This window comes from Platalea leucorodia (assembly GCF_965183815.1).
Source record: "Platalea leucorodia genome assembly, chromosome: Z".
Classification (NCBI taxonomy): Eukaryota; Metazoa; Chordata; class Aves; order Pelecaniformes; family Threskiornithidae; genus Platalea; species Platalea leucorodia.
Window position 1 is genome coordinate 89,983,797 of NC_138858.1, and position 11,977 is coordinate 89,995,773.

General features: G+C 47.4%; 1 protein-coding gene across 2 annotated transcripts in view; it reads right to left on the minus strand.

Annotated features, from left to right (window-relative positions):
- LOC309602834 (dihydropyrimidinase-related protein 2) overlaps positions 1-10,865 on the minus strand; it is a 56,264-nt gene extending 45,399 nt beyond the window's left edge. The window contains exons 1-2 of one of the 2 annotated variants that reach the window (XM_082336842.1): positions 10,705-10,865; positions 9,813-10,182 (exon numbers count right to left, since the gene is read on the minus strand). In XM_082336842.1, the coding sequence (XP_082192968.1) occupies positions 9,813-10,163 (351 nt within the window). In that variant the 5' untranslated portion in view covers positions 10,164-10,182; positions 10,705-10,865. Of the gene's footprint in view, positions 1-79; positions 132-9,812; positions 10,183-10,704 lie in introns of those variants that run through there. The other variant, XM_082336844.1, reaches the window with a different exon arrangement.
- Between the last annotated feature and the right edge of the window lie 1,112 nt (positions 10,866-11,977).

Sequence of the window (11,977 nt, forward strand, 5' to 3'; positions counted from 1 at the left end):
TTTCTAAATGCCTTCTCCCACACCTCCTCGTCCAGAAAATACAGCCCAGATTCAAGCCCCCGCTGCTGTGGTCACTAACCTGAAGCTTTAGTGCCAGGGAAACCTGGGGACAGAGCTACGCATGCGGGCATGGGGGCCCTCTCCAGTCACTCTGGCCATTTCTGCCTCATCCAGTGCTGCAAACTCCACGTTCGGTGTTTCACCCACACTTGGAGTCCTAAATTTCTCAGTCCCTGAACTCCATCAGCTGGTACTTCAAGGAAAGAAATGCATTAAACGGCATAAATGTTTCCTCATTATTTACAGTGCACCTTGCCCCAGTGCAATGAAGAGAGATGGGATTCATGGCCAGTGTGTGGGATAACCACTCCAAATGCATCTGGTTACACCAGTTCCTCTTACCCCTTCCTCCAGAGCAACTGATGTAAGACACCTTTTGGAGAACTCATAGATAGCACAAATCCACTTCTGCCTGGAGGTTATAAGAGACAATTAATGACCGACAAAGACTTACCTTCTTCCCTTAATCGTGGGTGACTTTCACGTCACGCAAAACAAACCGCAGGCTTCTCCTGTCACAGAATGTAGTGATCTTTACATACCCAAATAGTTCCATGAAACGCACTGTGCACAGCCAGTAAGAAATTAAAACCTGCAGTATATTACTCCAGTAAATCATTATAAAGGCAACATCTGTTCAAACAGATGACTATCAAGACCTTTTATGTACATCAGTTCACAGGAGGCTATAAGGAAAAGAGTAAAAGAGCTTTTCCTGGGTATAGGTAGGGCATCAGGCAACATGTAAGTAGCTAATATGCCAATCAGTTAATATCCAATTAGTAGCAAATGAAAAAGTGGCTCATGACAGCAGCAAAATGATTGATTTGTTAGCCTGTAGGGGTTTATTTTGATTTAATGATTAGAATAGACACTACTAAATGAGTTATCCTGCCCCTCTCTGATCTGTGCTGGAAGAAGTTTTGAAACCTCAGCATATTTTTGCTCAGAACATGGAAGAAAGCATCTACATCAGATTTCTAAATTGAGACAGCACAACTGTTCCTTTTTTCTCTTTAATGCTAGCTTTCCTCCTCAGTTTTATATCTGAATGGTTTCTTGCCTTTGCCTGCCATGTGAAAGAGGGTCTTCAGCTATCAAAGAGGGAAGAAACGCGGCCTAAGGGTTTGAGAGATAGCATCAAGGCCCTCGGGCAGCTGATCGGAGATGTGCTAAGTCCAGCTACCGTTTCAAGATCCCGCCCTGGCAGCAGCAACATGATTACAGAGGAACGGCCACAAACACGGGCGCAGGAAAGCGTACATCGCCATCACTGCCTTGCTGACCTTGGGCAGGTCACTGCTCCATGTTACGCTAAAAGCTGTGGAACAGCAGCGCTGGTAGAAGAAATAGAAGCACCTTTAAGGGGATGATGTCATCAGCACACTAATATTTCTAAAGCTGTTCTCATCTGCTCAAAGATAGCTATTTAAAATACTTTTTTTAAAAAGCAATCCTTACTGCACATGGGCCTAGTTCAGAACAGCAGTTCTTGAACTTCAAATACATTCCATAACTTGAATCCAATAGTGACTAGGTTCAGAAAGTAATAACGCATCTTCAGATGACACTTAGCTTTTCCTTCCCATCACCATGTTGCAAGAACCTAAGTAGTACAGAATAAAATAAATGAAGAGATTAAAGGGCTGGAAAACATGGTCGTTCAATATTCAACATCTACACAGCACCAGATTTTAGAAACTTCCATATGATTTAGTGTGTACCCAAGGGACCAGAACTGAGCTCCCAGGTGTACCTTCTAGCTCCACTATACCAATTGCCAATACGGCCCAATTTTCTTTCCTTTTAGCAATGAGCTAAAAGGTTGTCAAAATAAATGATTAAAAAATTATTAATGTAGTTGCAAACCGGCTTATTTAGCCTTGCTAAACAAAGGCAAGGAAAGGATATTATCTGTTGTATAAACACACATGAGGGGAGGTGATCAGGAAGGAAGGAGGCGAGCTATTGAAGCTAAAGGACAATGTTGGGATGAGAACAAGTGGGGAAGAGAGTCAGAAAATACAGAGATGTATGCCTACGTTTCTTTTACAAAAGCTGGTTCATTCCCCTGGTAAAGCTATAGTTTATGTATAAATTGCCCTGTAAGTTAAATGAAGAAAGATAACTACTTATGAAATGTCAGGGGCAGGAGTCAGGTCCTAGGTTAAAAGAAGAGAGTTGAACTCACTTCTTAAATCCGTGCAGGTTTGTATTCAGTCCAGCTGTCATATGGTGGTGCCGTGACCGGCCAAGGTAGGTAGTGATGGGATTGCTAGATAACGTTGATGCACTTTGTCTTCCATAGGTCTGTTAATGCATACGGCAGGCTGAGCAGGCTAAAATTAGACGGTGCTACAGAGAACAAGCACTGCCGAATCTTCCTTGCCAAACGTTACTGAAGGCAAGTGATGAGGGATGGCTGGCCAGCCCAACCCAGCTGCCTGACTGCAGCCTCTACGGCAGGACCGGCAAGGTTGCTGCAGCCAAGTCACATCAGCGGTAGAGGAACAGCAAAAGGACAAAAATATCTTTCATTATGCTACATCAGCACTTCTGAGGACCTTGACATCATTCCCCAAATGGCAGGAGAGGGGAGGAAATGCACAAAACTGAGCATTGCACCCACATTTGCACTGCCAGCCTCTGGCCCAGCCGCATCCAGAGCTGTGCTCTGCGCTGGCCGAGTGTCTCTGGCCCCTCCTCAGGCTTCGGGTAGTTGGGGGGTGTATCGGCCAGTGGGTACACAAGATTGCTGCCAGCCATTTCTGCACAGATATCAGCTGCTGTAGGACATCTTGTGCAGGCTCTTTGCAGCAGAAACACATTTCATGGTAAAGGAATGTCTATGTCTAAATTTGTCTTCTGTAAAGGTCTAGAGGGAAAATGGCACAAGAATATGAGAATCTCTGTACAGTGATAATCTATGCTAAAATAAATCATCACAGGCATCAGTGAAAATCAATTTACATCAGCTCTGAATCTTAACTTTACAGATTCTGTGAACTACCATAATGCGCTTAGCAGCGAATTTTATGCCCACTGTGGAGTTACTGGATGGTTGGGAAAATACTATCGAAAGACTCTCTTTCTCTGTGGAATTTTAGTGGAATTGCAACAAACCCCACAGAATTTCTGCAACACCCAATGACTTTTACTCCTACTCCTACTAAATTCTTAAAGGTTTATCCACAAGGACATTTTGCTATGAAATTAGAAAACCTGCAAGTGGAAATAAACATTTAAAAATGTAATGACAAGAGGGATCAGAGATGGATTGAAAGCATTCCTGGAAGTATCTGAAATTCTACCATAGAGTATCAGCAAGCTCTTCCCTTTAGGCTTGTTAATAATTGCTTGTTAATAATTGCTAATAATCCCCACTCCCTCTTAGGGAATCACCCCCTGCCAAAGTCAGCAAGGGTCTTGTTACTGCAATCAGAGGCAGCAGGACTGGGCCAAAAGAGCTTTCATGAGTTCACCGATCAGGCCCTAATTTTCTGTCGTGATTCTGCCCGTGCCAACTGCTGCATCAGCTCCGGGTCTCAATGACTCGAAAGGAGTTTCCCATGGATCCAGCAATCCCCTGCATCCTATGAAGCGTTGGGAAGATTAAATACAGACTGATACGTGGCAGAAGGAGTACATCTGTCCTTCCCAAAAGATGATGAAAGAACTGTCCATTATTAATCACTATAAATTAAATTACAGAGGGGAATTATACTTGCCAATGGGCATCTTTGGTTTGTTTTATTATCTTAGAGGAGAAAATGAAAATTAAGTGTCATGATACGGAAATGACCATAGAGGTCAAACGTGCTACTATGAGGAGGTGAAATCATACAACTTCTCAGAGAAATAGCCTGGTTTTTTTGAATACCGACTGAGATTGTGAGGGGGGAGATTCACTTTCTAGCCACACAAACAGGTCGATAAAAATGTACATTTGATCTGGAAATTAAAATTAACCTTCCAATTGATTTTGTTTCCTTTAAAATCCCAGGAAAACCTTGAGAAAGTTCAGAAATAACCTTCCAAGACAACTGTTACTGTTATAGTGTGTTTCTTAGAGGAACTGTCCTGAGCATTTCGGGTGCACTACAATCTTAATAGTCCTTAAACAAGCCCGAGCTGCTGCGCCGCAGTTAATTTACTATCACGCCATGTTATCAGGAAAGAGACAGCCCCCTTCAGGGTTCTAGACAGAGATTGCTCTGTCATGGGTAGTACAATACATGGCAAAAATGCGCTCTCCTCTCTAAACAGCTTGCAGCCTACAGTCATGCTGTGACCTTCACTATAGTTAAATACAGCATTTCTAGAACATGGGACGTTTGGGCATCCTTGTCATTGCTCCACCCTTTCATCCAGTGGAGGGAGTTTAGCAGCTCCGGGCCCATGGAAACCATGGGTAGGGTCTAAGAAATGGCTATTTTCACAGTGATTTGCATTGTTTCTTAACATTATAATCCCTTCTCCTTCCCCAAAAACCTACAGGGCACAGCTTCAGGCCCTCAGCAATTGCTGTCATTGCTTGTGTCAGCCAGCTTTGCCTACCTCTGATGTACAGGACAATCATTACTCCAGCCAATGAGAAAAGGAAATTCAGACCTCTATTCTCCCACCCTGAGATTCATTCCAGATCTCCGGGAGTTGACCAAAGAACAGGACATTACTGTAAGAATCACACAGAAGTGCAAAGAGGTTTGATTTTGGGTAGGTTTCCTACAGCTCTGCTCCCAGATGCCGTCCCTTTTTAGGGTAAGAGAGTTCATGCAGAACACACACATCAGCTTCACATGAGCTTTGCTGCCTACGTCATTTCCCAGCTTTGTAACAATACCACAGAAGATAGACTCAGATTTAATGTGCCATAAGGCAGACAAGTGATATGGGGAGTTAGACATAGTCCTGCAGGTAACAAATTGCAGGCAGACCTAAACAACTGCTCAGCACCTACTAAAAACAGATGGCTCACATCAAATGATGGCCATAGCACGGGCATAAGGGCGGCACGCAAAGCTGCCAGTCTCATTGTCCCAGATACTCTGCCTATCCCCCGGGATAAAGCCTGCATCGCAAGGTGCTGCTGAAAGACCAGACCTCTGAATTGGCTCAGTTCCAAACTGGGTGGGGAGATCTGGCCCCAGGTGTTTAAGTTTCCCCTGCAGTCTTTAGCCCAAATAATAAGTTGGCCCTTATCAAAGCCCCTTGCTCATTTCTGCATGAGAGAGTGGTATTGGTAAATTCCTGACATAACACTAGCAGACCACGCCACAAGATGCCCATGGGATGTATATCACATTTCTGCTATGCAGATTGATGGCTTTGAGAGGGATCTCAGAAGTTAAGAGGAATTTGGCGTTTGTGCTTATCACTGTTAGTTTCTCTATGGTTTTTTTTTCTTTTTCAGTAGTCAGACAAACTATTATGATCCATGAGAAGAACATGCAAGTCATCCTCCTGTATGATTATTTTGCAAGCAATGATCATCGAAACAAGGCTAGAAAAATTATAGGCATCATAACAAATTAAACTCAGAACTGCATTTCCAACTGTCTGGAACAGCTTCTTTGTTTTACACAACAGTTCCATTAATGTTCCAGAGCCTATGATTATTTGAGCTCTCAACAACGTCCTGCTACTCATTATTTCTCTCCAGGAATGAACCACCATGATCTTGAGAGCTTTGAGGTTTTAGCAAAAAGGCAAGTCATGTCAAAAGCTTCATGAAACTGTGTTTTGCAAGTGATTCCTCTCCTGTCAATTCTAAAATAAAAATATTTTCTTAGTCTCTGTTTATTCATTATTGTTACTTATCTTATTACAATAGGACATAGCTTTGTTGGTTTAGACCAGTAGTTTACACCCAGTACTCTGCACTTCCCAAAGGTCCATAAACTGTTTCTAAGGGATGCAAAAACGGCTTATAAAGGTGACTGTTTGTTGCGCAGGGGAACCACCTGAATCACTGGGGTAACGACAAGATGGCAATGGGAACTTTAGCCAGCAAGTGAAGAAGAGATCTGGGATCCCAGGGCTTGTACTTATGTTGAAGTGTCCTAGCACCTTCTCAGGCTCTCTATGCAAACTAGATCAAAGCAAGCCCCAGCTTGCTGATCCCTCTTGCAATCAAACCTTGCTTTTCCCTATAGACGTTCCCTAAAACACCATCTCTGTCCTGAAGAATCTCAACAGATGAGCAAGACAGAAGGAATGCCAATTATACACAGGGGAAATCTGGGAAATACAGAGAAATGACCCAGGTCAAGCAAGCAATGACCAAGGTTTTTCAAAACCCAGATGAATGCATGGATCTCAAGACTGTTCATCTAAGGAACAGAGGACTAATGCCCTGGGAAGCCATTTTATCAGTCCCCCTGCTCTGAGACAAGGAAGCTTGCAGCCTCTGTGCCGACTACTACAAAGCAGTGGTATGAGTAAGTTCCACAGGTGCCTGCCCGGATGCTCTCTGAATACCAAATCCCACTGTAGAAAATAGGCTTGCACGAGCATAGCAATTCATGAAAGCCAGGCCAAGTGTTTATTGTCTCATTCAAGAAATCCTGGTTTGAACATGGCATTCTTGTTGGACTGCAGTGGTGGCCCAGATGAGGTCAGGGCCTCAAAGCACTGAGCAGTGCTCAGACATTGAACAAGTAGCTCCAGGACCAGGCATGAACGGCCTAAACAGGGAAGATGACAAAGTTGAAGATGGGAAATAGAAGCACGGTTAATTCTCCAAGGCTGGACAGCTGGGAAGCAGCAGAGCTTGCCTCAGATCTGCTGAGTTGCAGACCTGTTGAATAGGTCACACTGCCTCCAGAGGCCTAACTGTAAAGAGCTGCTTAAACTAAGATAGAGAGCCTTCCTGGTGCCTCTAGAGATGATCTTAACCCTGAATTATGAGGCAGCACGGCCCAGAGGCAATAAAGCGAGGCCATGATAGATGCCTATAGAATACTCTAGACAGGACAGACACAAAGAGATTTGATTACCCTTATCTTTGCCTGCAGAACAATATATTGCAATTTGATGTGGAATAATTACATTCCTTTTTTTATCCTCTGGACACTTAAGACCTCAGAAAAATAAGAAATAGCTTGTCCATCTTGCTTGGTTAATTATTTCAGTGGAGATTAATACAAGATCTTTCTACACAGTGGCAGAAAGGATGATTGTGTTTTAAACCCACTGTGGATCCAGTCACTGGCTAAAATACTTCCACCTATCTCCATTGCTTCCAGCTGATCGGCACCCATTCCCATCAGCTCACGATATGTTCCTCTGGTTCCTGAAACAGAGCATGGACCGTCCTGTATGTTGACTGTTACATGAACCGATAAAAATTGCAACTATTGTCAGCCTCAAGCTAAAGAAAAAGCAGTAAGATTTCCAGCCTATTGTGAAATAATTTATGCAAGTTGTAAATTCAAGATCCTATAAATTAGCATATTTTTCCTTTCCATGATAATTTAGACTCCTATCACATGGAAATAGTGTACAGTCTATCCAGGGAGAACCTATTTCAGATGTGTTATTAAATGCTTAAGACAGAGGTTTGAAAATAATGGGCCAAATTCAGTTGCAAAACCTCAGAAGCGTTTTGACTCCTATCTCAAATTATTTTAATGCACTGTTTCCTTTAATGCCACTTCCTGCAACATTATTTTTCTTTACCTTTATTTTTGTAATACCTTGAGCTTTGATTATCATCATAAACGCATTTCTATTAACAACACTGAAGTAAAGCCAGTTTTACCTGCTGAGGATCTAACCATTGATTCAAGCTGTCGATGCAGTCAGCTGGAAAACCATCAAAGCTAAAACACTCCTGCAATAAAGTGCCAATCCATAGCAAGACATTTATAATAAGACTGCACTTACCCCAATGCGCACAACCCCTCTCAACACAATCCATTGGCAGCGGTGTTATGTAAAGGTAATGAGAAACAACTCAAATGTTTTGCGCTATCCCATTATTTCATACCCTCAGTTAACATTAATATGACAATCTTTAAAAACAGAACCAAAAAGCGCACTTTTTAAAAGAAGTGATTAATATTTTGTGTGGACTTCTGATTTTTCACCATATTGTGCTTACAGTTTATTGCACTGGTACCCTTCAATCACAAAATAATTCAGCTTTTCAGAATGAACATATCACCTGTTTATACTTATGTCCTGCAGGACATCACTGCATCAAATTGTCCAAAATTAGTTCTGAAAATGTCCTGAATTGCAAAACCTTTGACTCACAAAGCTGAAATGTTGTGTACCCTTTGCTCCTGAGATGCACTTTGGTTAGTCCAACAAGACTAATTAATCATGGAAAGTTAATCATGGCAAGTAGGCACTCCAACATGGTCAGATCAAACCACAGGCATTTGTAGTGGCAAACTTTTGTTTGGGTTTGGCAAATCAGGGTTGAAGCAGCATGGAGCATATCCCGCTCCTAATTAAAGGTTGGTGCGTAGCACTGCTGAAAATCGGGGCCTACCTTTGTCATCTCACCGTAACCAGCAGTTGTTCGCACATGTAAATATGGCTGGATGGAGCCCTTAGGTTACTGTAGTAGGAAAAAGCAGAGTAGGGTCTGATTTGGGGAGGAGGAGCCCCCAGTAATACTCCTAGTAGTATTTCCCATTTCTCAAAGCAGGAGAAAGTGGCGAACGAGCCCATATTATGAATTCCAGGCAGACTTCTGCCCTGTATATACAAATCCATACCACTAGTAAAAATCAGGAGGCGCATCCCAGAAACAGTTCCCAGAAGAAAGGACTGCTGTGTAAACCCGCTGGGGGACTACTCACAGAAACTCTTTCCCAGCATGCTAGGAGTTTATCAGTTTGCTGGTCGATGCTTCATTCATTTCTGCTGTTCCAGCCTATGCATAGGAGCCAGCATTGTCAGAGGAATGCGCAGCGTATTTTATGGCTCAGATCTGAATAAAGCTTGCTTAAATCTATTTATCGAGAAAAACAAATGTGCATGGTCAGCTAGACCTATGGGTTGAATGGGTTTTGCCTCAGGAAGAGGATAGGCTTTATTACACCCTGGCACATACAGAGAGCGAGAAAATAGCTTCAGGAGTCTTAAAGGACTGGGAGGAGTTCGGTGGGTTTCTAAGAGAACACCACATTCCTGTGAAAGTCCCAGATCTTCCCGAGGCAAAAATTCCCACTGTAGCCAAAGGCCTTGATCAAAATTGGTATTGAAATACAGCTCCCAGGGGTCACTGCTCTGTCCTCCCCTGGGAGGAGGGGGTAGGAGTTTCCCCTGGAAGAAGCCTGCAGGGATTTGATCCCTGTAGGTGGAGGCTCTTTGATGCTCTTTTGCTAACAATTGCATTTCTGTTCCCATGAGCTGCATTCACTAGCTGGGTGGGGCATTTTGCTACCGTTGTGCTGGGGGGAATCGCCTAAGAAACACAAAAGTCGGTCTCTATCACCAAATAGGAAGGCAGGGTGGGGAAAGGGAGTGTGTTTGTGGGTGTGAGGGCTCCTTTCTTCTTCTGCCCTCCTCCCTGTGCACATACACACACACCTGCAGAGAGCACACGGATAACATTAGAGGTCTGGCAAGAAGGCTCTCGGAGAGGTGCTGCTTCTTAGAGGAAGACATCGACTGCCACATACATGCAAGTGATATAAAAGCAAGAGACTGCAGGGTGGAAAGGATACATCCCTTCTGCAGCCTATCGCCTGTTCAGATTGCATCTCTCACACACACACACATATATATGTACCCACCTTGTCATTCAGGTTCTGCAGCGCCTCCTTCCCAGTGGCACTCCTGATCTCCACCTTTCTCCCGAAATCAACAGATGGTTCCCCTCCCTTCCCGCTCTGCCTGGAATAGACGGACTGAGCATCCGGACCCAGGTGGGCAACGTCCTTCTGCTTTGCCACCACTTTGTTAGATCCGCGGCCCACCGAGAGGGAGTCGAAGTCGATGGTCTTGTTCTCCAGAGAGCCTTCCACCGGGCAGAACATGCCACAGAATTTCTGCCGGGGCTTGGGACTGCCCGAGCCCAGGTTTTTGAAGAAGGCTGGCACTTCTTCTTCCTCGCCCTGCCGGCCAGACTGCTTCCTCTCAGCCATGGCTCGGGTGGTCTCCCTGCTAAGGGAAAATAATAACAGCGGTAACCAGGAGGATCCTTCACACACACGCACACACACGAAAAGAGAGGAAGGGGGAGAAAAAAGGGGGGGGGGGGGAGAGAGAGAGCTCTGGGTCCTAGAGATACGGCAACATCAGCTGCAAAGGGCTGTGCCTGGCAGATCCCCTGCCCCCATCGGTACAATATAGCCTGTGGCTCGCTCTGTTTTCTTTGATGCAGTGCAAAGTTGAGGGAAGGTTGGGGCAGATCCTGCTGCAATCAAGGGAGGAGGTTTCAAGTTCCCAGCATCCAGATGGGGAGGGAGGGAAAAGGAGAGAGAGGGGAAAAAAAAAAAACCTCACTCTGCAGCAGAAACTGAGGACTGATCCGGAAGTGATGCGACCGGTGAATTGGCAAATGGACTCGATCAGGTTGGAGCAACAGCCCCCATCGCACACACCCTTTCCCCCCTCCCCTTCCGCGGCCTGCTGCCATTGCTACGAGTTGCACAGAGGCTGATGGGGACTGGGCACCCCACTCACCTCCGGCTGCTCCGGAGGCGTGTTCCCAAGGCAGGGGAGAAAGGATTTTCCTTCCTCCCACCACCCTTCCCCTTCCTCCCCTAGCCCCGAAATGGTGGAGTCAGGGAGTGCTCCGGGAATCCTATTGTTCCACACTTTTCTCAAAGCAGCGGAGCCGGAGGGCGGGGAGCAGATGAGATCGCGGTTGGGTTAGTGGGAGGCAAAATGCTGACTCATCTTTCTGGGTTTTGGGGCATCGCTGGTGCCGTGACTCGGGTAGACCCTCTGCAGGGGGGAAAAGGGTTGATTGATGGCACTGGAGAGAGAATGGGAAGGAGAGACAGATGGGAGAGGGGTGTGAGAACCGAGGGAGAGAGGAAAATGAGCCGTTAACCAGGACTTACCTCCAGGAGCCGAAATTAGTGACCTTGCTAGTCAATTAAGCCTCCGCAATGCCAGCAGCCCCCAGTCCCTCCCTGCGGGGGATCAGGGGAGGCAGCCGAAGGCGGCTCCGGCTGAATGCAGGTTTCTAGAGGAGGAGGCAGAGCAGCAGCCCCTTGCCTCCCCGCTCTCGCCCATGCTGACGGCGTCCCTGCGCTGGGAGACGGAGGCAAGGCGGCAGAGAGCGAGCGGGCGGGGGGCAGAGGGGCCGGGGAGCGGGGGCCGGCCGGGCCCCCCCGGGCCGCGCCGCGCCGCCGGCGCTGTCCCTTCAGCACCACCCGCCGCCCTGCCCGCCCCGCCGGCCGCCCGCGGGCTCGGAGCCGGCCCGGGGGGGTCAGAGCCGGCCCGGGGGGGGTCAGAGCCGGCCCGGGGGGCTCGGAGCCGGCCCCGGAGCGGGGGCAGAGCCGGCCCGGGGGGCTCGGAGCCGGCCCGGGGGGGGTCGGAGCCGGCCCCGGAGAGGGGTCAGAGCCGGCCCAGGGGGGGGCAGAGCCGGCCCCGAAGCGGGGGCAGAGCCGGCCCGGGGGGCTCGGAGCCGGCCCCGGAGAGGGGTCAGAGCCGGCCCGGGGGGTCAGAGCCGGCCCGGGGAGGGGGGGTCAAAGCCGGCCCGGGGGGTCAGAGCCGGCCCGGGGTGCTCAGAACCGGCCCCGGAGCGGGAGGGTCAGAGCCGGCCCGGGGGGCTCGGAGCCAGCCCCGGGGGGGGTTCAGAGCCGGCCCCGGAGGGGGGTCAGAGCCGGTCCCGGGGGGGACAGAGCCGGCCCCGGGGTGGGGGGGGATCAGAGCCAGCCGCAGGCCCTCACACCCCACCCCAGCAGCGCCTTGCATGAGCTGCTGGGCTCTAACACACCCCCCTGCT